This window comes from Nannobrachium achirus, assembly GCF_963921795.1.
Source record: "Nannobrachium achirus genome assembly, chromosome: 5".
NCBI lineage: Eukaryota > Metazoa > Chordata > Actinopteri > Myctophiformes > Myctophidae > Nannobrachium > Nannobrachium achirus.
Window position 1 is genome coordinate 3,681,680 of NC_137814.1, and position 24,361 is coordinate 3,706,040.

The window sequence follows — 24,361 nt, forward strand, 5'->3', positions numbered from 1 at the left end:
CAGTTTGGGGGCCAGGAAGGCAAATTGTCTAGGACGAGTGGATTTTTGTCCTGGGGTTTTTAGCGAGGGTTCTGTCAGCATCCCCGTGTTGGCTGATCAGTAAACGGTTCTATAAAATGTCAAAGCAACAGTTGGGTGATACATGTGAGTGATGTGACAGTCTCAAACTGAACTGGCAAAGGGATCTGGGTATGGATATTGAAGATGGAACTTTGGGAAGGACTTCTAGCAAATGCAGGACATGGGATCAGAGAAGCAAGGGGGAAAGGGTTAGGGTTAGACTCCCATAAGCGACCGTCAGGTGGCAGCGTGATGTGAGACCAAAATGTGTAGGAGCAGTGTACATTTTTTTTTTTTAAAGTCGGCCTGATGGTGGCGCTATGTGGGATAGATCCATGTTGATGACATGAGTGTAGACATACTGTGTACCAATTTTCATGATTTTAGGGCAAAATCTGTAGGAGAGGTGTCCAAAAATGTGTTTGAAAAAATCGGCCTGATGGAGGCGCTATATGGGACAGATCCATGTTGATGAGATGAGTGTCGACATACTGTGTACCGATTTGGGTGATTTTAGGTCAAACATTTGTAAGAGCAGTGTCCAAAAATGTGTTTTGCAAGAATCGGCCTCATGGTGGCGCTAGAAGAGGGTCGTGTGAGAATTGAAAGGTTGTGGTTGTGCTTTGGCAGGAAAGGAGTGTGTGTGCAAAATTTGGCATGGATCGGGGCAACGGTTGCGGAGATATGAGCAGGGGATAAGTGTGAAATGTGACAGACTGACGGACAGCTGGTCGAGGTTTTGATAGTAACTGCGACCTGTGGCTTTATAATGTCACAGCGCGCAGTAGGCAGAAAAACAACGATTAGCCAAACAAGAAAACGCAGGGCTGTTGTAACACTAACAGTGGTGTTGCTTTTTTACAAAGCTGAATTTTGAATATGGTCGGATGGTTGTTGTTGTTGTAGCTTGAGGTAACATTGGCTGCTCACAAGATGACAAGACACGCAATTGTGGTTGAAACGATGTTACCGATAACCGCGGTGTTGACACGGACGATATTTTCGCCACTCGCGGGTGTCCGGGAGGAGACGCCGATTTCCGGGAGACTCCCGCAACATCCGGGAGACTTGGGATGTCTGAGGTAGGGAGGTGCCATCATACCTGTAGTCTCCGGAGCTGCGCATGCCGCTGAGCGAGTCCAGCAGGATGATGGGCCGGTGCAGGACGTTGGCCAGGCCGAAGATGTGGATGTTCCTCAGGCCCAACGGGACGCCCTCGGGAGGCACGAAGAGCGGGTCACACTCGTTGATGATGTCCTCCCACTCGGCCGCGTCGATGAAGTCCTGGAACAGGGCCTTGTAGCGGTCCAGGTTCCTCTTGAAGTTCTGCTTGAGGTTCTCTCTGTAATAAGGGGAACATAATAAAATCAGCAAACTAAATCGTTACCAAGATGTCATTTCTTCAGCAATGTGTTTCTAAAGGTGTGTAATGATATGTACTAAAAGGTTGAAATTCAACTCCCGGGGGAAACTTCATAAAAAAACTGATGAAAGTTTGTGTCCCATTAACTTTACTATACAGGGAAAAAAACACAGAAAATAAATATGCTTTAAGTAGCATGTGAGGGGTCAATCTAGGGTTTTTTCATGATGCTGAATCCATTTCAAGCATTTGTTTTGCACGAAAAACATTCCGTGGGCTACAAATGGCTCCCACAAAACGGTGAAAAGTGATGACTCATCTAAACCATCGTTTTGTGGGGCCGTTTTTAGCCCAAGGAATGCAAATGCAAACAAATGCTTGCAATGGATTCAGCATCATGAAACACCCATAGTTTGACCCCTCACATGCTACTTAAAGCAGATTTATTTTTTGTATTTTTCTTCGTGTATAGTAAAGTTAATGGAACACAAACACAAATCAGTTTTTTTATGAGGTTTCCCCCGGGAGTTGAATTTCAACCTTTTATTATTATTACACACCTTTAGAAACACATTGGTGAAGAAATGTCTTGGTAACGATTTAATTAAAAAAAAGTCGATCGACGTGTCGATTTTCGGCCTCGACGCGTCGATTCGCAAATAATGCTTTAACCAGTGAAAAATAGCAGATATACAAGCTCACAGAGCGGCACCGAGTGCCGCGCTGCGAGCTTGTAGATCGGCTATTTTTGAAAAATCTTGAAAATTTGGGGCGCCTGGTGGCCTAGTGGACCAGGCGCATACCATATAGGCATTGCCATTTCGGCATCAATGCCTGTCGGCGTCGCCGGTTCGATTCCCGATCCGGGCGACCTTTGCCGCATGTCACTCCCTGTCTCTCCCCCATTTCCTGTCAGTCTACTGTCCTATCCAATAAAGGCAAAAAGCCCCAAAAAACAAATCTTTAAAAAGAAAAATCGTGAAAATTTGAATTTTGACCCGATTCTATAAGTGTCTTTTGAATCCTTCTAAGATTTTTTTAAAAGCCTGTCAGCAATCCGGCCAGCCATCGTCAAAGAAAAGGTCCTTTTCACTCAACTGGATCTCAGTTAGTCTGTTCTTGAGAGACTACTATGACAGTGGTTCTCAAACCTTTTCATGTGAAGGACCCCCCCAAAATTATATATATTTGGCCACGGACCCCCATCTCAAAATATCTAGTTCCCAGGGACCACCCAGAAGCAAAATTTGAGTTACAAACATTTGCTTTAAAAATACATAAGATTTGCACACATTTTCACGACTTTTTTCAAAAATAGCAGATCTACAAGCTTGCAGCGCGGCACTCGGTGCCGCGCTGTGAGCTTGTATATCTGCTATTTTTCAATAGTTAAGGCATTCAATAATCCTAGGCTTAAATGGATTAACATCCCTACCTGAGGGCGTGCCAGAACAGCTCTCGGCCCACCAGGGCCCGGGACACGGCGTGCACCAGACAGTGGCCGTCTCCGTCCACGTGCACCGGGATGAGGCACTCCCTGTTGCCGTTGGCCTTCTTGATCTCCTCCAGGGTGTCGTGGAGGTAGACCAGGGAGCCGGAGCGGTCCTTGGATTGGTTGAATAGTTTATTAGACAGCAATGGAAAACAGTGCAAGGTATAGTCTATAACCAGGGGTTTTCAAAGTGGGTGACGGGGCACCCTGGGGTGCCGTGACGGCAGTCCAGGGGTGCCGCGAGATCATTTGAGAATATTTGGAATGTATTTGGACACTTGAAAAAATATTTAGTATCATTTTAAACTTGAAGTAGAAAGTTATTTTCACTCAGTACTAATCAAAATGGCTATTATCTCAACGTTTTCCTCGCAACATAATCACTAAAATATCGTCACTGTCGGGCAGAAACCTCGTATCTCCAAGTTTCAAATGTGTACGTCTTTTGCCCTGCTTCATCATACAAGGCTGTCGCACAAAAGTAGTGAAAACAGCAGATTTACAAGCACACAACGCCTCGCGATGCGAGGCGTTGTGTGCTTGTAGATCGGCTGTTTTCACTAGTTTAAATCCTTTTTAAAGTGATAAATGCAAAACAAACATTTTCTTTTTATGGAAACACTTCAAAATGCGAATAAACTTTCATTATCCGCAAACAAATGTATCCGCTTGGAGGAGGTGGATTTTGAGGCTTTATCGAATAAACTAAATGCGCATTTGTGAATGGAAACGGGTCAGACAATAAATGCGAACACATTATGACGTTCTGGGTCCATATCGTCCGCCAACTTAACACTTTCCCCTGCCGCTTAACGTCCATTGTATAGCGTTTATAGGCCACAAAACAAACCGGTTGTTTGTTACACACGGAGTGACACGGACCGTGTGTAAATTCCTCCCGTGTTCACCTCCCGGAGTCAAGCCATCCGTGGCTAACCCTTCCTCATCACACGGTGTTGCGTGCCAAAAGTGTCCGATCTACAAGCTCACAGCAGCTCGCATCCGCATCTCTGCACCGCGCTGTGAGCTTGCAGATCGGCCACCTTCCAGAGGACGCTGAAACTTGCAGGATGAGCACTCTGTCAACCCATGCGACCGTCGCTAATTCGAATGACACCCGCAAATGGAAACGGGCTAAATTCGCTTTGTCTTAATAGGCATTTCTGATAATTCGTTTCCCTAATTCGAATAGGTTTATGGAAACATGGTTTATGACTAAAACTAAATCAAAATTTGCTGTCAAAAACAACACTGCGATTACCTTGCCGTATCCCACGGTGGACACGTGGTCCGGCTCGATGAGGAAGGCCCGGTCTCCCAGGAGGGAGCAGTCGAACATCTCACCCTGGTTCATTTCCCGCAGCAGCTTGGCCTTGTGATGGATTAGAAGAGTTTATTAGAGGTTTGCAATAGGAGAAAAAGTACAGTTTCATCATGACAGCACAAATCACTGGTACTAAGTCAACTTAAAGGAGATACTAATAAGCTTATTTACACAGGAACCACTTTATGTATCTCATATAACATTGAAAGATAGACGGATAGAACAGAGTACTTTGCATAGGATAACATCAATTACAAAAGCAGAAAATAGGGAAAAAAAGGGGGGGGGGGGGGGACAACAGAAGGGGGTCATAAGGCCTGTCCATAGTATCTAGAAATGTTCGGTGAGTTACGATTTCCGACGTGCACATTTCCGAACTGGGAAAATCGCACTCTTTCGAACGACCATCATTTCGACCGGAGGGTTAACGACTCACTCCACGGAGGTTAGGGTTAGAGTGAGGGTTAGAGTCGGGTGTCGAAAAGATGACATGTAGTAACAGTGACACGCTCCCTTCCGAACTCTCATCAGTGTAATACTTTTCAGAAGTCGAACCGGATCTTTTGACCCAAAAGTTCGGTTTCGGTCAACAGGCCTTTAGTCTATTTACAAGTCTCGAGTAGCAGCCGTCAGCAGGTGACTTCTCATACCAATTTTGAAGGAGGCTAGGGATTTGCTCTCCTTTAGGGCTTGTGGAAGGGTGTTCAACATGTTGGTGGTATAGCAGGAGAACGAATTACAGCCTTGTTTAGTGTTAAATCTACGCTGATGATGATTAGTGGAGCTGCCTCTGGTGTTGTGATCGTGAACATCCTTGACCTTTAAGAAGTAGTTTGTCAGGTACATGGGTATCTTGGAGGTTTAGTGTATCTTGTACACCAGGCCCATTGCAAGATGCTGTACTCTGTCAGCTACCGTGAGCCACCCCACGCTTTGTGGTGATAAGTGGTAAGGTGGGCCTGAGAAGGAAGGTCAAGCAGGACCCTAATCAGTTTGTTCTGGGCTGTTTGGAGCTTTAACTTTAAGGCAATAGACCTTATTCACACCGCAGCCATCTTGGATCACAAAATATGAGTTCTGTTCAAACAATTTATTTTGACCAAATTGACAAATGGGCAGATGACAACATCAACATCCCCAAAAGGATTAAATAGAAGGGCTACAGTAACTGGATTGATTAAATCCACAGTAATGATATTCAAGGTAAGTTTGGTTGCAACCTTACTGTGTACAAAGACTTGCTATTTGTGTGCAGTGCTTGCTCCACCATCATATTAACTATTAATATGCAAACCTCACGATACAGTAAGTTAATATGATGGCAGAGTAAGCTCTAGTCGGCACAGATACTGTAGCAAGTCTTTGCACAGAGTAACATTGCAACCTAACTACCATGAATATTATGGATGTGTGGATTCTTTTGGATCCTTTTGGGGATGTTGATGTTGTCATCTGCCCATCTGTCGATTTGGTAAAAAGAAATTGTTTGAACAGAACTCATATTTTGGGACCATCGCTCCATTGTTTACAATGGTTTGTAATGCAGGCTGCCACCCCATGTGGTCATGTGATCCAAGATGGCCGCCGTTTGAGTAAGGTCTATTGGGGCATCGCGATAAATACAAGGTTTCCACCCGACAACGCCGATATGTTATAAATATAAGGTGCTGGGATTGAAAATTATAATTTAGGGGTGCCTCAGATTAAAACAAATATTTATGGGGTGCCCTGAGACAAATAAGTTTGGGAACCCCTGCTGTAATCAATGAGGGGCCCAATAAGTGCAAGATGGGTATCTTTAGCCCCTTTTAGACTGCAGCTTTAGCACCACACCACACCACACCGCACCACACCACACCACACCACACCACACCGCACCACATAAAAATATCTACATTTTCCATTACACTAAAGTACTCCTATCGGTAAGAAACAAATTGACCCTTTTAACTGTGATTATAATACAATATAAACTTGTATTACAACTATCCTAAATTATAATACACTATAATGGATTATAACTGTGATTATAATACAATATAAACTTGTATTACAACTATCCCGAATTATAATACACTATAATGGATTATAACTGTGATTATAACACACTATAAAGTATTAATGTATTACTATGATAATTATAATACACTATAATAGATTATAATAGTGGTTATAACACAATAGAATCTATTGCCATGTATATCCTGGTGGTCTAAATGAAAAGTCAGTGAGTGATCAGTCATTATGAAGTGTTTGGCCCTGTTTGGCCTAGCTCAGACCTACTCTAGATTGGATACTTTTTAGTACCACGTTTAGTACCACTTTCACACCACTCTACACAGGTCCTTGTAGTGGAAAACCTGGCACAAGTGGGCGGTGTGGTGTGGAGTGGTGTCGTGTTGGCTTTAAAGGTTCAATAAGTGCAAGATGGGTATCTCTGAGGTGTGGCCTACCTTGCCGCTCTGCTTGTCCATGCCGTAGCGGGTCAGGACGGGCGACAGCAGCTTGCAGTGGTAGTTGGACAGCCCCATCACCTTCACCAGCTCCGTGCCCTTCTTGGGGGCCCCTGTGACCCCCAGCAGGGCGTTGCGTAGCAGGTTGTGGAGCACCACGTCTGGGTCGGTCACCTGGATCCATTGAAGAATTTATTAGATTGATTGATTGAAGAATGTATTAGATTGATTGATTGATTGATTGATTGATTGAAGACTATTAGAAGCTTGCATAGAAAAAAAGTACAGTTTCATGACGGAACAGTTCACTGGTACAAGGTCAACTAAAAGGAGATACTAGGAAAGCACTTGGCTTATTTACACAGGAAACCATTGTATCTCATATAACATTGAATGACAGACGGATAGAACACAGTACTATGCAGTAGATATAGTAAAAAAAAATTAAATAAAAATAAAATGAACAGTGCAAAAAATATATACAGTAGGTAAATACAAAGAAGGGTCAGGGGAGGCTGGCCTAGGTTTGTTATTGCCAGTTGCGAATGGCTGCCGCCTGTAAGTGGTTTTTCAGGGCAATTTTAAAGGATGCTAGGGAATCACACTCCTTTAAGGCCTTCGGTAGGGTGTTCCACATTTTGGTTGTATAGCAGAAAAACGAGTTTGACCCTTTGTTTGAGTTGACTTTAGGTTGAACGTGATCTGTGGCGCTGCCTCTGGTGTTGTAATTGTGGACGTCCTTAACGTTTATAAAGTATTTTGTCAGGTACATGGGTATCTTAGTGGTTCCCGGCGTGAAAAACATCTTATAACCACTAGACCAGGGGTCTTGGGGGTCCTCAGAGTTACTACAGGGGTCCTCCAAATCTTCCAAAGCTTTTATTAAAGGCCCAGTTCACCTCTGGGACAACCAGATCTTATTTTATTGTTGTTTGGGACACGGTCAACAAAATCCTTTTATTATCTTTTGTTATTTTTTGTGTTCAATCTGTGTTTTGAGATATTGTAATATTTCAGCATGAATGATGATGCATTTTGCATGATTGCATCATATGATGCATCATGCTGCATAGTGTGTCCATATTCTGAGAACTGTAGCCGAAAATAGACGATCTACAAGCTCACAACGCCTCGCAGCTTGTAGATCGGCTATTTTCGGCAAAGAGGTTTGGTTTAGAGTGGAAAAAGAGCAGACTAAGTACAGAGTGAAAGCAAGGTCAAGTTTATTAAGTATTGACGGTTCAAATGGTTAACTATCTGAAAACACACATTGATATGAATCCAAAATACACTGATGATTGTGCTGTCAAACAATGAAACTATATGGAATCTATGAACAGGTTGTGGGGGTCCCTGCTTCATCTCTCTCTCAAATAAGGGGTCCATGAATAGACTGCCATTTCTTAGCCCCTACGAGCGCTCAACTTCAGTCAAAATAAACTACTTCACTATTCAGTACTCACCAAACCAAAGGCAGTTTTGCGTTGTTGAAAGTCTATTCTCCGCGGTGGTAAACCTCTCAGCACCCCACCCACTCTGTAAAATACGTTATTTTTGTCATGAAATAAAGTGCATCCAACTCGACCGCCGCTTATTTCCGGGTTGTGAACCGTTGTGTCTGCGGTGGCCGCTGGGTGGCTCGAGGTGGGTGCGTTTTATTTCATGACAAAAATAATGTATTTTACAGAGTGGGTGGGGTGCTGACAGGTTTCCCACCACGGAGAATAGACGTTCAACAACGCAAAACTACATTTGGTTTGGTGAGTAGGGAAGTAGTTTAGTTTATTTTGATTCAAGTTGAGCACTCGTTGATGCTCTGGACCAAAGCTAGGGCTACTGCAACTCTCTCTGCCACACAAGGTCAACTAAAAGGAGATCCTAGTAAGCTTTTCGGTTTATTTTACACAGGAACCTCTTCATGTATCTCATATAACTAGTAAGACGGTTCCGGACAATTCTTGGCCATCTGGCCAGTGATGTATGTCGGACCAGTTACCCATATATGGAGATCCATGTAGGCTACTGCATATGGAGATATGCTGTGAGAGCACAAACATGCCAACTCAGTTGTTCGTTATGTGAAAGTCCTATGATGTCTATGACATCTGACATCATACCCTTTTATGCCCATACATGGAGATCCCTGTCTGTAGAACCAGCTATTAGTGTGGCATGTAGTAGGGCTGCAAGCGAACCTTCGGGGATTCGAACGTTCGTTCGTTACGTTGGCAATCGAAGTTCGAAATTAATGGGTTCAGGTTTTTTTCTTTTTTTTTTCTTCTTTTTTTTACACGAAAAATAATTATCAGAATGTGATAGGCCTATTCAGAATATCACAGTAGTAGAGATAGCCAAATACGAAATAAGTTAGGCCTACCTGTAAACACTAACAGTTAATGGTGACCGTTATAGTAGTTATAAAATGCACTGAACAGCTTGGAGCGATCAAGGACCGTCCTCCGCTCCAATTCCGCTCCAATTTGGGGCCGCGCACACACGCTTGATGACAGTAGAGTGAGAGCAGCTGAGCTGGGCAGAGACAGACGTGTGTGTGCTGCTGTGCTCTGAACAGCGAACACCCATCCATGCACCCAAAGATTAAACAGCCTTTCTCCTAAGCATGAGCAAAGATGGATTTCATTGCAACCCCCTAAAGGATTATAATGCGATTTCTTGGGTTGTTACATCGAGAGTCGAGACCAGTTCAGCCCGAACGCGACGCGCTCCGACGCAGTCACCAAGTCTAATCATCATCCGTGCAACTCCGCTATACATTGAGCCTGTTCGTCAACAAACTGCGCATTTTCTCCGATTGGGTTGGATTTTCCAAGTGTTAGCCTAGGTGTTAATGCAGCCACGCATCCACGCGTTTTCAATGGATAAAACAGCGCATTTAAAACATTTCCTACACTTTTAGCTGGTTAAAGGTACAGTACGTTCGATGGTTCGGAGGTTCGAACGTTCGGTTTTTATTCAATTGAACGAACCATCTAAGGTTCGATGGTCCGTTCGGAAAATCCCCCCGAAGTTCGAATCCCTAAAACAGGGCTAGATTACAGCCCTAGCATGTAGTAGCCTCCATATAGGCTATGGGCATTCCCATATTAATACCCTGTTAGATAATTAAAGGCTTAATAATATTGATGACATCAGAGAACTCCATATGTGGTCATACAAGAGATTATGTTGGTGTGATATCACTAGTGAAGCCAGAGTGTGATGTCGGCGCGACAAACCCCATAGAACGGGACCGTACTTATGTTCCCCAGGTTCTATGTTCCCCAGGTTCTATGTTCCCCAGGTTCTATGTTCCCCCTTTCTTACCACCTAAACCTACCCCTACCCTCACTAAAACTAATGCTGTGAGGTGGGGAACATAGAGAGGGGAACGTAGAACCTGGGGAACATAGGGTGGACCCACAGTATCAGGCGTGACACAGTATACATACACAGATACGGACAAGCTGTGACCGTTCACGTACAAAACTTGCGCCCTAACGGTCGCAACAATAATAACATTGAAAAGACAGCCAGATAGACCTCTTCCACGCTGCGGAGGTTCCTCTGCTCGTGGCGCTGGCCGCACTCCGTGCACTCGATGCTGGGCGAGCCGTGGGCCGGGAAGAACAGCCGGGCTTGGCACTTGGGGTCCGGGCAGGTACCGGACAGCACCCGCTTGTCCTTCTTCCTACCGCCGGAGCTCTGCAGCACAGACATGGCTGTTGTGGTTGGTGTGTTTGTTTGTTTGGTGGTTTCTCAGTAATGGACGGTAGGGTTTTGGTTGTAAAAGGGTGAGAGGGTTAGTTATAGACGCATGGCAGTGCGGCCCGCTCGGCACTGAGCCACTGTTTGTGTGTTATTATCATAGATAAGGAACAGCAACAACACAACAACACGGAAGCGGCTGCTCTCTCTCTTGTCTTCCTCTCTCTGTTGTTGACGCTGTGAGGGTTCAGCGGGACGTAACGTCCCCACGTCGCCGCGGTGGCTGCTGGTACTTGTAGTTTTTTTTTCCTTTTTCTTTTTTTCGGGTGGGTTCCTTTTATATAATTATATTAGTTAGGGAAAATTATCAGAATACCTGTCAAATCTGTGAATAAATTCCTTACCAAACAAATTTCTTCACCAATGTGTTCGTAAAGGTGTAGTAACAACAAAGATTGAAATTCAACATCCCTAGGAGAATCTTTGACAGCTCGAGTAATTCTGGGTCTCATTCACTAGTACAGTGTATAGTGTATTTTTGGGAGTAATCTTTTCCCTTATAGTCTATAATAGTCTAGTAGCCAGCCCATAGAGCCCCATTGTAGACCCGGACATTTTGAGTACCCTAAAGTTTTATGTTAGAAATGTTGAGTATGGGTCCCCAGCATATAAAAACCACCAGATGCTAACTTGTATATGTTGAGCAATTTTCATAATCAGCCACTAAAGTTGGTGTCCCATTAACTTTACATTACAGGAAAAATAAGCAAAAATTAATCTGCTTTAAGTAGCATATGAGGGGTCTAACTAGGGGTATTTCATGATTCTGAATCCATTGCAAGCATCCGTTTTGCACGAAAATCATTCCTTGGCGAAAAATCGGCCTTGGTTTAGTGATGAAAAGTGCCGAATCATCACTTTTCACATGTTTCTGGGGTCCGTTTTAGCCCAAGGAATGTTTTTCATGCAAAACGGATGCTTGCAATGGATTCAGAATCATGAAATACCCCTAGTTAGACCCCTCATATGCTACTTAAAGCAGATTAATTTTTTGCTTATTTTTCCTGTAATGTAAAGTTAATGGGACACCAACTTTAGCGGCTGATTATGAAAATTGCTCAACATATACAAGTTAGCATCCGGTGGTTTTTACATGCTGGGGACCGATACTCAACATTTCTAACATAAAACTTTAGGGTACTCAAAATGTCTTGGTTCACATTCTGGCTACTAGACTAGGGAAAAAATGACTCCCAAAAATATGCTTTAAAGGGATATTCCACTTTCAAAAAACCTTTGGTCATTTTATCGTCTAATCAGGCTTTTATGAACACCCTGGACTCAATAAATGCTAATGTTTAAAATGTCAGTATGGTCACTGTTCACTATACAAATCGGCCAATAATCCCGAAATTAGGGCCGCTGGGCCTGCCTGGAGGCCTCAGAATACGGGTCCATGGGTTCTGTAGTCAAGCTGTCAAATCTGTGTGATGAGGAATTAGGCTGTATTGCGTGGCTGGTATCGTTCGGTTTCGTTCCCGCCCCACGGGCACTACATAAACTTTACTTCATTAGAAAGATCTATTGATAGTAAGTAAGAAACAAAAAGTTCTCCGCGTGTCACTTGCACAATCTTTGTCACCAGCCAGAAATGTATTTAAAGGGAATAACAAAAAACGAAAATCTTGTGCTGCTGTTGTTGCTTGAAAATTTGCTATATTGATTTTGGCAACACAAAATCTTTCTTAAATGTCATAAATACATCTACCTAACATCTGAAACATGTATTGGTGCCTTAGTATACTCATATGCAAATTTAGATCATGTAATGTAGCACATTTGTTGAAGGAAATGCTTCAATGTAAGTGATTGTCAGTGATTGTAATTTCTTTATAATGACAAGTAAACTTGGTGTCTATTTCATGGTTTACCATCAAGAGAAACTCAATGGAATACTTATCTTCATTATTGGGTGTGTCTGGACCTTTAATTTACATATTTCCAAGATGGACGCCACCTGAAAATGAGCTTTACTATGACTTTTAAAGTGACAGCTGGCTGTTATGACAAAACATCTGCTTTTTAAGCAATATGATTATGAACACATTTGGTCAGTTTTACCTCAGATTCTATCAAAAGTTGTGGGGATGATTGCGGAGAAAAAATCGGAGAAAACGTACATACAGCTAAATTTATCTTAAAGATGACATTTTTAATTCATCACATTGCTGAACCACCTACTCCCAGGTGTTTCTCGTCAGCAAAAGACAGAAGTCCAGGTCCAATGAGCACATTGGGAAGTTGGAGATTCTAGAGACTTCATCAGATGGCCTGGCTGAAGACCTTGTACTTGTGTGGCTTCTACTGCAAGTAGAATAGCTTCAACATCACAGTTGCTGAATTCTCCTCCAGATGCAGAAGCTGCTTTTCAGCATTGTGTGTAAACTTTCACCCACATAGTGACAGGCTAGCATTATTGGCTACCTTCCACTCATCCCAGCATCGCCAATTGATCCTTGTCCTCGGAAAAGAGATGAAACGACTCTTCACTACATAAGTACACCATTATCACTGTAGATCAGGCAACACCAAGATGAGTTTGGCAATGTAGTCTTGTTGCTGGGAGGCTTCCACCAAGCTCACAACTACAGAAGGCTATTTGCAAGATTATCAGGGATGCAAGGGCAGATGATCTGCTTGTCGCAGCAAGTCTCGAGAAAGAACTGTCAAGAAGATGTTTGTTGAAAAGAGATAATACTACCAAACGTTACAAGCCCTCAAGGTCCTCAGTGAAGCCATGTGGCCCTGGGTAGCCTTTGAGGCACGGGCAGCAGACAGGGACACACAGCCCTGGAAGCCACAAGTTGAGTCGGTCTTGAAGATCCTGTTTGAGAAAGAGATAACTGGCAGAAGTTAGAAATGACGAGGCATCCAGAGATGGCAGTCCTAGGAGATCAGCTGCTGCTTTTCAGGAATCATTCAATGGGCAATCAACTGCAGTCCTCTGGGCAACCTTCCTGGAGATGTCAGATATTCTCCAAAGGTCTATCTACTACGAGCGGGAAGCTGACTGGACAGGACATCTCTGTGAATCAGCAAGAATGCTACCCTACCTCACTTCAATATATAATATATATATGTTGTAGATATTGTATCAAGCAACTTAAATCTATATGTTTAGTGCACACAATAGCCTGAGTGTACATTACAATTACACCCTGAAGTGTTTTAAAGAGAAATATCCCAAATAATAATAACTCCATTCTTCACAAAATCCAAACAGGTTCTTTAATGAACGTTCAACATACAAAAAAAAAGTGAGTTTACGTTTTCAAAAATATAATTTCACAGATATCATTGACTCCTTTCAATTCACATGAAATTACAGGATTACAACAATAAAGACACTTTGTACAGTATGTCAATCCAGGAGCGAAACCTCATTGTATACTATAGGCATGTAAACATGTATCCTAAATCCATTACAATCCAATCAAACTGGTGACAATTTAAATCACGATTAAATACCAGATCTTTGTAATGATAACAAAAAAATAGTTGAAGAGTATAAGAGAAGAAAATTAAAACAAACTAAATACTGGATTTGTGTAAGATAAATATTTAGAAATCTATATTTTGAGTTGTGATTCAAATCTTGAGTTAAGCGAATCGTCACATGCTTACCGTATACAATACACAGTACAGTATTATGTTTTGTTTCGTACGTGAGTAGGCATATTAAGAACAAGTCATTTCTATTTGATTTCTATTTGACATTGTTCTCAACTGTATGCCGGTATCGCACGCCGACATTGTGAGCTTATTATAGATCTCCAATGTTCGCTGAATTAACACCACTATAATTATGCACTTCGATCGGACGATAGATGCACCACATTCATTATTGTAGTTCATAGTAATTAATTAATTCTGTCTAGAGACTATAGAGACACAAAACTTACAGATCGTAGCTTTAAAGCAGCTAAACAACAGACTACGTTTACATTCTAATAATAATGTCTGCGAGTCTGAAAAACACATTCTAAATGACTGCTGCCTGCGGGTTTGCAGTCAAAGGTTGAGAGTTCTATTCTCTGTGAGGTAGAGCAAGGCACTGCCACCGTCATCCATGTTAATGCATCAATCATAAATCAACAGACAATATACATTTCAATGACATGAGATTAATCCACGTTGATGGGATTCGAATTAAAACCACTTCAATGCAGAAGACATGAATTCTCTATTGAACATATAAAACACACCATCACGTCTTAAAAACGGGTGCCGTTTTGTGTCGAGGGTTTTGTTTGTGCCTCGAGGACAGACTACTCGTCACAATACATGACAAGTACAAAAAGTCCTACACTGTGAGGAAGTTGAGGAAATAAGTAAGTAAATAACTTACTTACGGGGAATATGGTAAACAAGACGTAAGAGCTAATGTAGTTTTTCCTATGGCAAGGTACAGTAAGAGGAGCAGTGCTTTTCATCCGGTGTGTGTATGTATGAGCAAGCTTTTACAACTCACGTTTTAGAAAAGCAACAATCCATGCGAGGCCGTTGTTTACAAAACGGCATAGAGGCTAGGAAGAGAGTAGGCTTCCTGTGACTTATTGCTTTAATAACTGTGATGCTCAGATAAAGTTTTGCCTTCAAAGATCTCTGCCTGCTGAGGTTATGCAGAGATAGGTGGAGATACAGAAGACCATGTTGTGTTATTTGATGACACCCCCATATCTTCAAAGCCTGATCCAACACTACAACCTGTCCCGACTCACTCCCTAGCTTCCGCCATAATCTGAAGACTCATCTCTTCAGACTCCACCTCAGCCGGTAGCACTTTCCCTAGCCTCCATGACCAGGTGAGGTCATTGTTGACCTGGTATCCTGAAGTGTGTTTAGTTTCAATATTTACCTACGTTTTTAGATGACCATTTCCATGCATTTGATGTATTGTGCTGTCCCTGATTATTGTCACTCTGCATTAAGAGCGTCTGCTAAATGCCGACATTGTAAATGATGAATTGTTGTCATTGAGTGAAATGTGAGGTGTTGTTAACTTTGAGTGCCAATCCCGAACTAGTTCGGCTTTATTAGCGTATCGTAGAGTGCCGATCCCGAACAAGTTCGGCTTTTAAAAAAGAAAAAAAAAAAAAAAAAAAAAAAAAAATTTTGAAAAAAATTTTTTTGATTTTTTTTTTTTTTTTTTTTTGGACCCCATCAAATCTGGTGAACATGATTTCAATCGCGATTTTGCATGTTCCACCCCCATACAACCCCATCTAACATACAGGGCAGCCATTTTTGTTTACATTACATGTAAAACATAATGGCGATTATCTCAAGAATGCCTGAACGGATTTCCAATCGGATTTTTTTGTTTGAAAGCTGTGAACAAACTGCACAAATCCACTCCAATGCAATCCAGGATTGCATTGGATTTTTTAGAGCTCATTCTTCTCTGTTTTTTTCCCATGCATGAGGTGTGCAAGGTTTAATCATGGCTAAGTTGACGAAAATAAGGCTTCTAAAATGCTTGGTAGCCAATAGCTAACTTCAAGCTAACTTCATCCTCTTCCTGTACATGCACAAAGGAAAGTGTTCAGGCAAGTCATGGCTCCAGGGCTTGGGCATGCATTACCAGCATATCTCTATTATTCTCTGGTCACTGGGCGCCCTCTAGTGGTGATAGGCTGGCACTCAATGAGTTAATAGAGTGTCATGGAGGCTTCAAACAGGTGAAATGTGAGGTGTTGTTAATAGAGTGTCATGGAGGCTTCAAACAGGTGGGTGAGGTGTTGTTAATAGAGTGTCATGGAGGCCTCAAACAGGTGGGTGAGGTGTTGTTAATAGAGCGTCATGGAGGCTTCAAACAGGTGGGTGAGGTGTTGTTAATAGAGCGTCATGGAGGCTTCAAACAGGTGGGTGAGGTGTTGTTAATAGAGCGTCATGGAGGCTTCAAACAGGTGGGTGAGGTGTTGTTAATAGAGCGTCATGGAGGCTTCAAACAGGTGGGTGAGGTGTTGTTAATAGAGCGTCATGGAGGCTTCAAACAGGTGGGTGAGGTGTTGTTAATAGAGTGTCATGGAGGCTTCAAACAGGTGGGTGAGGTGTTGTTAATAGAGTGTCATGGAGGCTTCAAACAGGTGGGTGAGGTCCTCCTCGGTGTGCTCTCTGGGAGACAGCTTGGTCACTCTCTCCTGAAACACAGAAAGAACAAACACATGTTCAAACCGGGGTCCCCCAGGGCACTGGACTTGGTCAGCTCCTTTTTACATATATATTTATATATATATATATCTTTTTGTTTAGTTGTTTTAAAATGTCTAAAATTATAAAACAAAAACATAAATGGGTTTTTTACTAGTCGTGGCCCATAAAAATTAGTCTGTGACCCATAAATGTGGTTTGGGAAACTGTGAGAGCCTCACTGTTGCAGCAGATTGTACCTGAGGGATGGTCCTTTGACCAGTCCAGTTAGATACTCTCTGCTATAGACACTACCTGAGACCAGTCCAGTTAGATACTCTCTGCTATAGACACTACCTGAGACCAGTCCAGTTAGATACTCTCTGCTATAGACACTACCTGAGACCAGTCCAGTTAGATACTCTCTGCTATAGACACTACCTGAGACCAGTCCAGTTAGATACTCTCTGCTATAGACACTACCTGAGACCAGTCCAGTTAGATACTCTCTGCTATAGACACTACCTGAGACCAGTCCAGTTAGAGACTCTCTGCTATAGACACTACCTGAGACCAGTCCAGTTAGATACTCTCTGCTATTATAGACACTACCTGAGACCAGTCCAGTTAGATACTCTCTGCTATAGACACTACCTGAGACCAGTCCAGTTAGAGACTCTCTGCTATAGACACTACCTGAGACCAGTCCAGTTAGATACTCTCTGCTATAGACACTACCTGAGACCAGTCCAGTTAGAGACTCTCTGCTATAGACACTACCTGAGACCAGTCCAGTTAGATACTCTCTGCTATTATAGACACTACCTGAGACCAGTCCAGTTAGATACTCTCTGCTATAGACACTACCTGAGACCAGTCCAGTTAGATATTCTCTGCTATAGACACTACCTGAGACCAGTCCAGTTAGATACTCTCTGCTATTATAGACACTACCTGAGACCAGTCCAGTTAGATACTCTCTGCTATAGACACTACCTGAGACCAGTCCAGTTAGATACTCTCTGCTATAGACACTACCTGAGACCAGTCCAGTTAGATACTCTCTGCTATAGACACTACCTGAGACCAGTCCAGTTAGATACTCTCTGCTATAGACACTACCTGAGACCAGTCCAGTTAGATACTCTCTGCTATAGACACTACCTGAGACCAGTCCAGTTAGATACTCTCTGCTATAGACACTACCTGAGACCAGTCCAGTTAGATACTCTCTGCTATAGACACTACCTGAGACCAGTCCAGTTAGATACTCTCTGCTATTATAGACACTACCTGAGACCAGTCCAGTTAGAGACTCTCTGCTATAGACACTACCTGAGACCAGTCCAGTTAGATACTCTCTGCTATAGACACTACCTGAGACCAGTCCAGTTAGATACTCTCTGCTATAGACACTACCTGAGACCAGTCCAGTTAGATACTCTCTGCTATAGACACTACCTGAGACCAGTCCAGTTAGATACTCTCTGCTATAGACACTACCTGAGACCAGTCCAGTTAGAGACTCTCTGCTATAGACACTACCTGAGACCAGTCCAGTTAGATACTCTCTGCTATTATAGACACTACCTGAGACCAGTCCAGTTAGATACTCTCTGCTATAGACACTACCTGAGACCAGTCCAGTTAGAGACTCTCTGCTATAGACACTACCTGAGACCAGTCCAGTTAGATACTCTCTGCTATAGACACTACCTGAGACCAGTCCAGTTAGAGACTCTCTGCTATAGACACTACCTGAGACCAGTCCAGTTAGATACTCTCTGCTATTATAGACACTACCTGAGACCAGTCCAGTTAGATACTCTCTGCTATAGACACTACCTGAGACCAGTCCAGTTAGATATTCTCTGCTATAGACACTACCTGAGACCAGTCCAGTTAGATACTCTCTGCTATTATAGACACTACCTGAGACCAGTCCAGTTAGATACTCTCTGCTATAGACACTACCTGAGACCAGTCCAGTTAGATACTCTCTGCTATAGACACTACCTGAGACCAGTCCAGTTAGATACTCTCTGCTATAGACACTACCTGAGACCAGTCCAGTTAGATACTCTCTGCTATAGACACTACCTGAGACCAGTCCAGTTAGATACTCTCTGCTATAGACACTACCTGAGACCAGTCCAGTTAGATACTCTCTGCTATAGACACTACCTGAGACCAGTCCAGTTAGATACTCTCTGCTATTATAGACACTACCTGAGACCAGTCCAGTTAGAGACTCTCTGCTATAGACACTACCTGAGACCAGTCCAGTTAGATACTCTCTGCTATAGACACTACCTGAGACCAGTCCAGTTAGATACTCTCTGCTATAGACACTACCTGAGACCAGTCCAGTTAGATACTCTCTGCTATAGACACTACCTGAGACCAGTCCAGTTAGATACTCTCTGCTATAGACACTACCTGAGACCAGTCCAGTTAGATACTCTCTGCTATAGACACTACCTGAGGTATGGTCCAGTTAGATACTCTCTGCTATAGACACTACCTGAGGGATGGTTAGATACTCTCTGCTATTATAGACACTACCTGAGGTATGGTTAGATACTCTCTGCTATAGACACTACCTGAGGGATGGTCCCTTTGACCAGTCCAGGGATATCGTCTTTTGTGTAGCCCACGGCGCTCAGTCCGTCGTCCACTTCCAGGTCGTACAGGAACTTCCTCAGAGTGTCGGCCAGGATGGGCCCGGCGTCCGCGTTCTTAGCCATGCTGATGTCAGCGCCTGAAAACACGTAGCACTCAAGTGAAACACACACCGGACGCGGAGGCGGCGCGGCCGTGGCGCGTCAAAACATACAGCCCCATAATTTTCAACGAAATAACCCACACCGGCAGCGTCAGACGTGCACAGGAGCGGGTCTGCCGCCTCGCCTGCCGCATACATTATTATGTATACTTTTCTAATTTGATAGTTTTGATCTGCGTGAAGAACTTGAACCGCAGCATGTCTATTCTGGGGGGAGCATTCACCCAAAATAGCAGATATACAAGCTCAAAATGCAACGCAAACGCGACGCGTTGCAAGCTTGTAGATCGGATATATTTGTCAGACTACACTTGTAACTCAAGTCCGTTTCACTAAGACTAGAGAGTTTAAGAAGCAGTTAGAAATAAATGGATATAATAATAATAAATGGATATAATAATAATAAACACAACACATGAGACAAGTGGGTCTTCATAATAGCCAGTGTGGTTACCTAGGATCTGAGCTGCCTCCAGGTGGCGCTCGGGACACATGGAGGCTGTGAAGTTAAACACTGCAGGAGAGGTGAGCACCACCGATAGACCATGAGGCTGTGAACACACACGCACACGCACACGCACACGCACACACACACACACACACACACACACACACACACACACACACACACAGTCATGCAGTTAAAAGGCTCTGCTTTCTGAGATGTTCCCTGGATACAATAGTAGTAATCAGCAGACATGAATTACAAGTATTTGAGCCTATGCCAGACTCTGAGCAAAAGGTGGAGGCTGGGGTGGAGGAGGCAGCTAAGCAGCAGCGGATGCGAAGCAGGCAGCAAGACGAGCAGAGCTTTAGTGAATGCAAGCCTCTAATTTACCAATGTATATTTCACTGTGTTTAAAAAAGGACAGAAACCGTTGCACAGGGGCAACTCTGACTGACTGGCAGGCTGATAAGATCTTAGTTTTATAGGTCACAGAGTTGCATGGTTTTTAGAGTGGGCTTAGGGATCAATGTCTGTTCTTTGTTGTTATGTCTTCTTATCCTTGGTGTGTTATTTCTGTCAATGCATTGTATTTTAGGTCACCAGCGTTTTCGCCTACATGGATATGGTCTTTTCGCGTGGCACTTTCGCCGTGGAGGAGAGTGTTTTCACCTAACCTGTCTGGCCGTTTCGCCGCCGTTGAAGAGCCATTTCGCCTATGCTCAATTCTGCAGTCAGACTGTCTTATGTTTGCATATTATCCCGTTGTCATTTAAATATTATAGTGACTGTGACAGTGGTGTCAAAGGGACCGTACCTAAAACTAATGCTGTGATGTGGGGGACATAGAGAGGGGAACATAGAACCTGGGGAACATAGGGTGGACCCCGTGTCAAATAGGGTAACATGTCTGTCCTTAGGTCCAACACCCTTAAATTACTTTGGTCCGACCACCAAAACCTAACCTTAACCCTAACCCTAACCGCAGTAAAACTATGCCTAAACCTAACCCTAACCTCAGTAACCGTGACGCGGGTGATTATCTAACCTGGTGATTATCTAACCCATTAAATTATTTGGACGCACCTGATTCCAATAGCTCTAATCTGTATTAATGTGATTTCTATGGGGTGCTTATGATAGCCATGTGTAATGGTCACCGTTTGACAGGTGAGGTGACACCACGGGAACATGGAAACATGGACAATCTAAGGCAGGCTCTTCAACTGCGGTGACTGGGCCAGACAGGATCGGTGAAAAGACTCTCCTCCACGGCCAAAGTGCCATGCGAAAGGACCAAATGCATGCAGGTGGAAAAAACATAGGCGAATACGCCTGACACCGTATTTTACTGGCATTTCTCCTTTTCTAACAATGGTTAAAATCAATCAATGAATAGGCAACAGTATAGCATTTAAATTGTATGCAAAAAGTATGCAGACTCACCACCACAGGATGATCCACACTGTATCCTTTAGCCCTGTAGGTCTTCACATTGCCAGCGATGGGGTAGGACATCCCATGACTACACAAACACATTAACACATATTAACAACACGTTACCATGGGGTAGGACATGCCATGACTACACAAACACATTAACACATATTAACAACACGTTACCATGGGGTAGGACATGCCATGACTACACAAACACACACAACATCAACCACTAGATCAGTGGTTCTCAACCTTTCCAGGCCGTTGATCTACAAATAATCATATTTTAACTGGTCTACTAATTTAGATAACATGTTATCTAAATTACATTGTATTTAAGCTTTGCATAAGACTGCAATGTCTACAAGGCTAGAAAGGCTTCAAGTGTTTATTTATGTGTTATTATTATATTTTCTTACCAGAGATGGACTCCTGCGTTTCCAAAGCCAATCCCTGCGAACACGCTGGCCAGATGCATGTTGGACCGGGCCTCCTTGTCCTCTCGGTCTGCCACTGACCTGCAAGGATCAATAACATTTAATACATCAACCATCAATCACAATGATCAATGACATTATCAATACATTCATCAATCAATCACAATATCAATAACATTATCAACTAGAAAAGAAAATTTCTAAGAAATTTTAAGTGTGCCTGCAGCTCGCTAAGTCTGTGCAACCTTGTGTAGCGGTTGGTGTTAGCATTAGCGTTATTAACATTAGCATTTTTTTGCATAAACGTTAACATTATTGTTCTTCATATGACACCACCCACATGTCTGTACGACAAACGGTTCACGAGAAAACGGGTCACTTCCTGTTTGGTGAGGGGCACTTCCTGTTTGGCGAAATAGGCCCCAATTAAGTTTAAGGACTCTTAATCTTGTCATTTGACGCAACCCGCGTGTCTGTATGACAAACGGTTCACGAGATCAAGGGTCACTTCCTGTTTGGTGAGGGGCACTTCCTGTTTGGCGAAATAGGCCCCAATTAAGGTCATGGACGATTAATGAATTAAAGCTGCAAGCAGCGATGACCGGGCCCTCGCAGCTCTACCCACGTCACAAGGCCAGCAGCCAATCAGAAACCAAACAGGAAGTCAGCCATTTCGACTAATTAGTGGCGTTTTGGCGCATTTTTGGCCGTTATCACGGGTCGCACTTTAACGACAGTTTTGTGAGAAAAAAAACGTTTTTTGAGAAAAAAAAAAAGTTTTTTGAGGAAAAAAAAAATTTGAGAAAAAAAAAATTGAGAAAAAAAAAGTGAGAAAAAAAATGTTTTGAGAAAAAAAATGTTTTGAGAAAAAAGAAATTTGAGAAAAAAAAAATTTGAGAAAAAAAAATTTTTGAGAAAAAAACATTTTTGAGAAAAAAAAAATTTTGAGAAAAAAAAAATTTGAGAAAAAAAAAATTTGAGAAAAAAAAAAATTTGGAGAAAAAAAAATTTTTGAGAAAAAAAATTTTGAGAAAAAAAATTTTTGAGAAAAAAAAAAATTATGACACCAGCCGTGAGTCTGTACGACAAACGGTTCATGAGTTATAGAGGCACTTCCTGTTACAGAGGGGGCGGGGCTTAATCAATTACAGCTCATCCCTATTGGCCGGAAAAAGACCAAAGTTGTGTGTGCATTTTAAAGTTTAAATCACGTTGCTAGGCAAAAGTATGGCAGAGTTATGTGGCGCCAACGTTTCTGGTTTTTTTTCGGAGTCCCCCATTCTAAGTCAATGGGGTTTTTGGGCGTCGTTTTTTGCGAATTACATCGCAATCGTATCGCGGATCGGAAAGAAAAGTAATAGCACACCATTCCCGGCCGAGCCGCACGTTTTGATGTGTATATTGCGGGGGTGGCGTAAATCGTGCGGCAGTTATTACGTGCCGAAATTTCCCCCATTCTAAGTGAATGGGGTTTTTTGGCGTCGTTTTTTGCGAATTACGTCGCAATGGTAACGCGGATCGGAAAGAAAAGTAATAGCACACCATTCCCGGCCGAGCCGCACGTTTTGATGTATATATTGCGGCGGTGGCGTAAATTGTGCGGCAGTTATTACGAGCAGAAATTTGCAAGAACATTACTTACTGACTGACTGACTGACTTAAGTATGGCGGATTACAATAAGTGTTCTGCTATTGCATAGCAGGCACACTTAATAATCACACTGGTGAAAAAAGCAAACAGATAACTGTCACAAAATGAATAATATAACGCAATATTATGCAAAAAAGGTTAGACCAAGGCACCCTTGGCGGAACATTAAAAAGCCTTTATTTCAGGGCTAATGCACCTACGCCATCATGGTGACTGAAGTCACCCTGAAGAAGGCATTTTTTAATATTCTTGCTATGCATTAGCCCTGAAATAAAGGCTTTTTAACTTTCCCCAGGAGTGCCTTGGCCTAACCTTTTTTGCATCTATTTTGTCACCTTTGCACCAAAGAGCACCTTGTGTGGGAGATTTTTACTCCACAGCCAAACAGTGTAGGAGAGACAGACAGTAGGACAGCTGAGAGACAGACAGTAGGACAGCTGAGAGACAGACAGTAGGACAGCTGAGAGACAGACAGTAGGACAGCTGAGAGACAGACAGACAGTAGGACAGCTGAGAGACAGACAGTAGGACAGCTGAGAGACAGACAGTGTAGGAGAGACAGACAGTAGGACAGCTGAGAGACAGAGTGTAGGAGAGACAGACAGTAGGACAGCTGAGAGACAGACAGTGTAGGAGAGACAGACAGTAGGACAGCTGAGAGACAGAGTGTAGGAGAGACAGACAGTAGGACAGCTGAGAGACAGACAGTGTAGGAGAGACAGACAGTAGGACAGCTGAGAGACAGACAGTGTAGGAGAGACAGACAGTAGGACAGCTGAGAGACAGACAGTGTAGGAGAGACAGACAGTAGGACAGCTGAGAGGGAGACAGTGTAGGAGAGACATACAGTAGGACAGCTGAGAGGGAGACAGTGTAGGAGAGACAGACAGTAGGACAGCTGAGACAGAGACAGTGTAGGAGAGACAGACAGTAGGACAGCTGAGAGAGAGACAGTGTAGGAGAGACAGACAGTAGGACAGCTGAGAGACAGACAGACAGAGTAGGAGAGACAGA

The 24,361-nt window shown here is 43.0% G+C and overlaps 2 protein-coding genes across 2 annotated transcripts in view; both read right to left on the bottom strand.

The window, feature by feature from the left end:
* LOC308286179 (deubiquitinating protein VCPIP1-like) overlaps positions 1–10,518 on the bottom strand; it is a gene marked incomplete at its 3' end in the record, with an annotated part of 38,218 nt that extends 27,700 nt beyond the window's left edge. Inside the window, exons 1-5 of the mRNA XM_080727135.1 lie at positions 10,233–10,518; positions 6,693–6,866; positions 4,177–4,287; positions 2,859–3,028; positions 1,163–1,402 (exon numbers count right to left, since the gene is read on the bottom strand). Coding sequence (XP_080583261.1) covers positions 1,163–1,402; positions 2,859–3,028; positions 4,177–4,287; positions 6,693–6,866; positions 10,233–10,409 — 872 coding nt within the window. The 5' untranslated portion in view covers positions 10,410–10,518. The remainder of the gene's footprint in view (positions 1–1,162; positions 1,403–2,858; positions 3,029–4,176; positions 4,288–6,692; positions 6,867–10,232) is intronic.
* Positions 10,519–15,758: 5,240 nt separating this feature from the next.
* Positions 15,759–24,361, bottom strand: part of adhfe1 (alcohol dehydrogenase iron containing 1) — a 31,596-nt gene continuing 22,993 nt past the window's right edge. The window contains exons 10-14 of the mRNA XM_080725175.1: positions 21,679–21,777; positions 21,266–21,344; positions 19,829–19,925; positions 19,193–19,350; positions 15,759–16,600 (exon numbers count right to left, since the gene is read on the bottom strand). Of these exons, the coding sequence (XP_080581301.1) occupies positions 16,517–16,600; positions 19,193–19,350; positions 19,829–19,925; positions 21,266–21,344; positions 21,679–21,777 (517 nt within the window). The 3' untranslated portion in view covers positions 15,759–16,516. The remainder of the gene's footprint in view (positions 16,601–19,192; positions 19,351–19,828; positions 19,926–21,265; positions 21,345–21,678; positions 21,778–24,361) is intronic.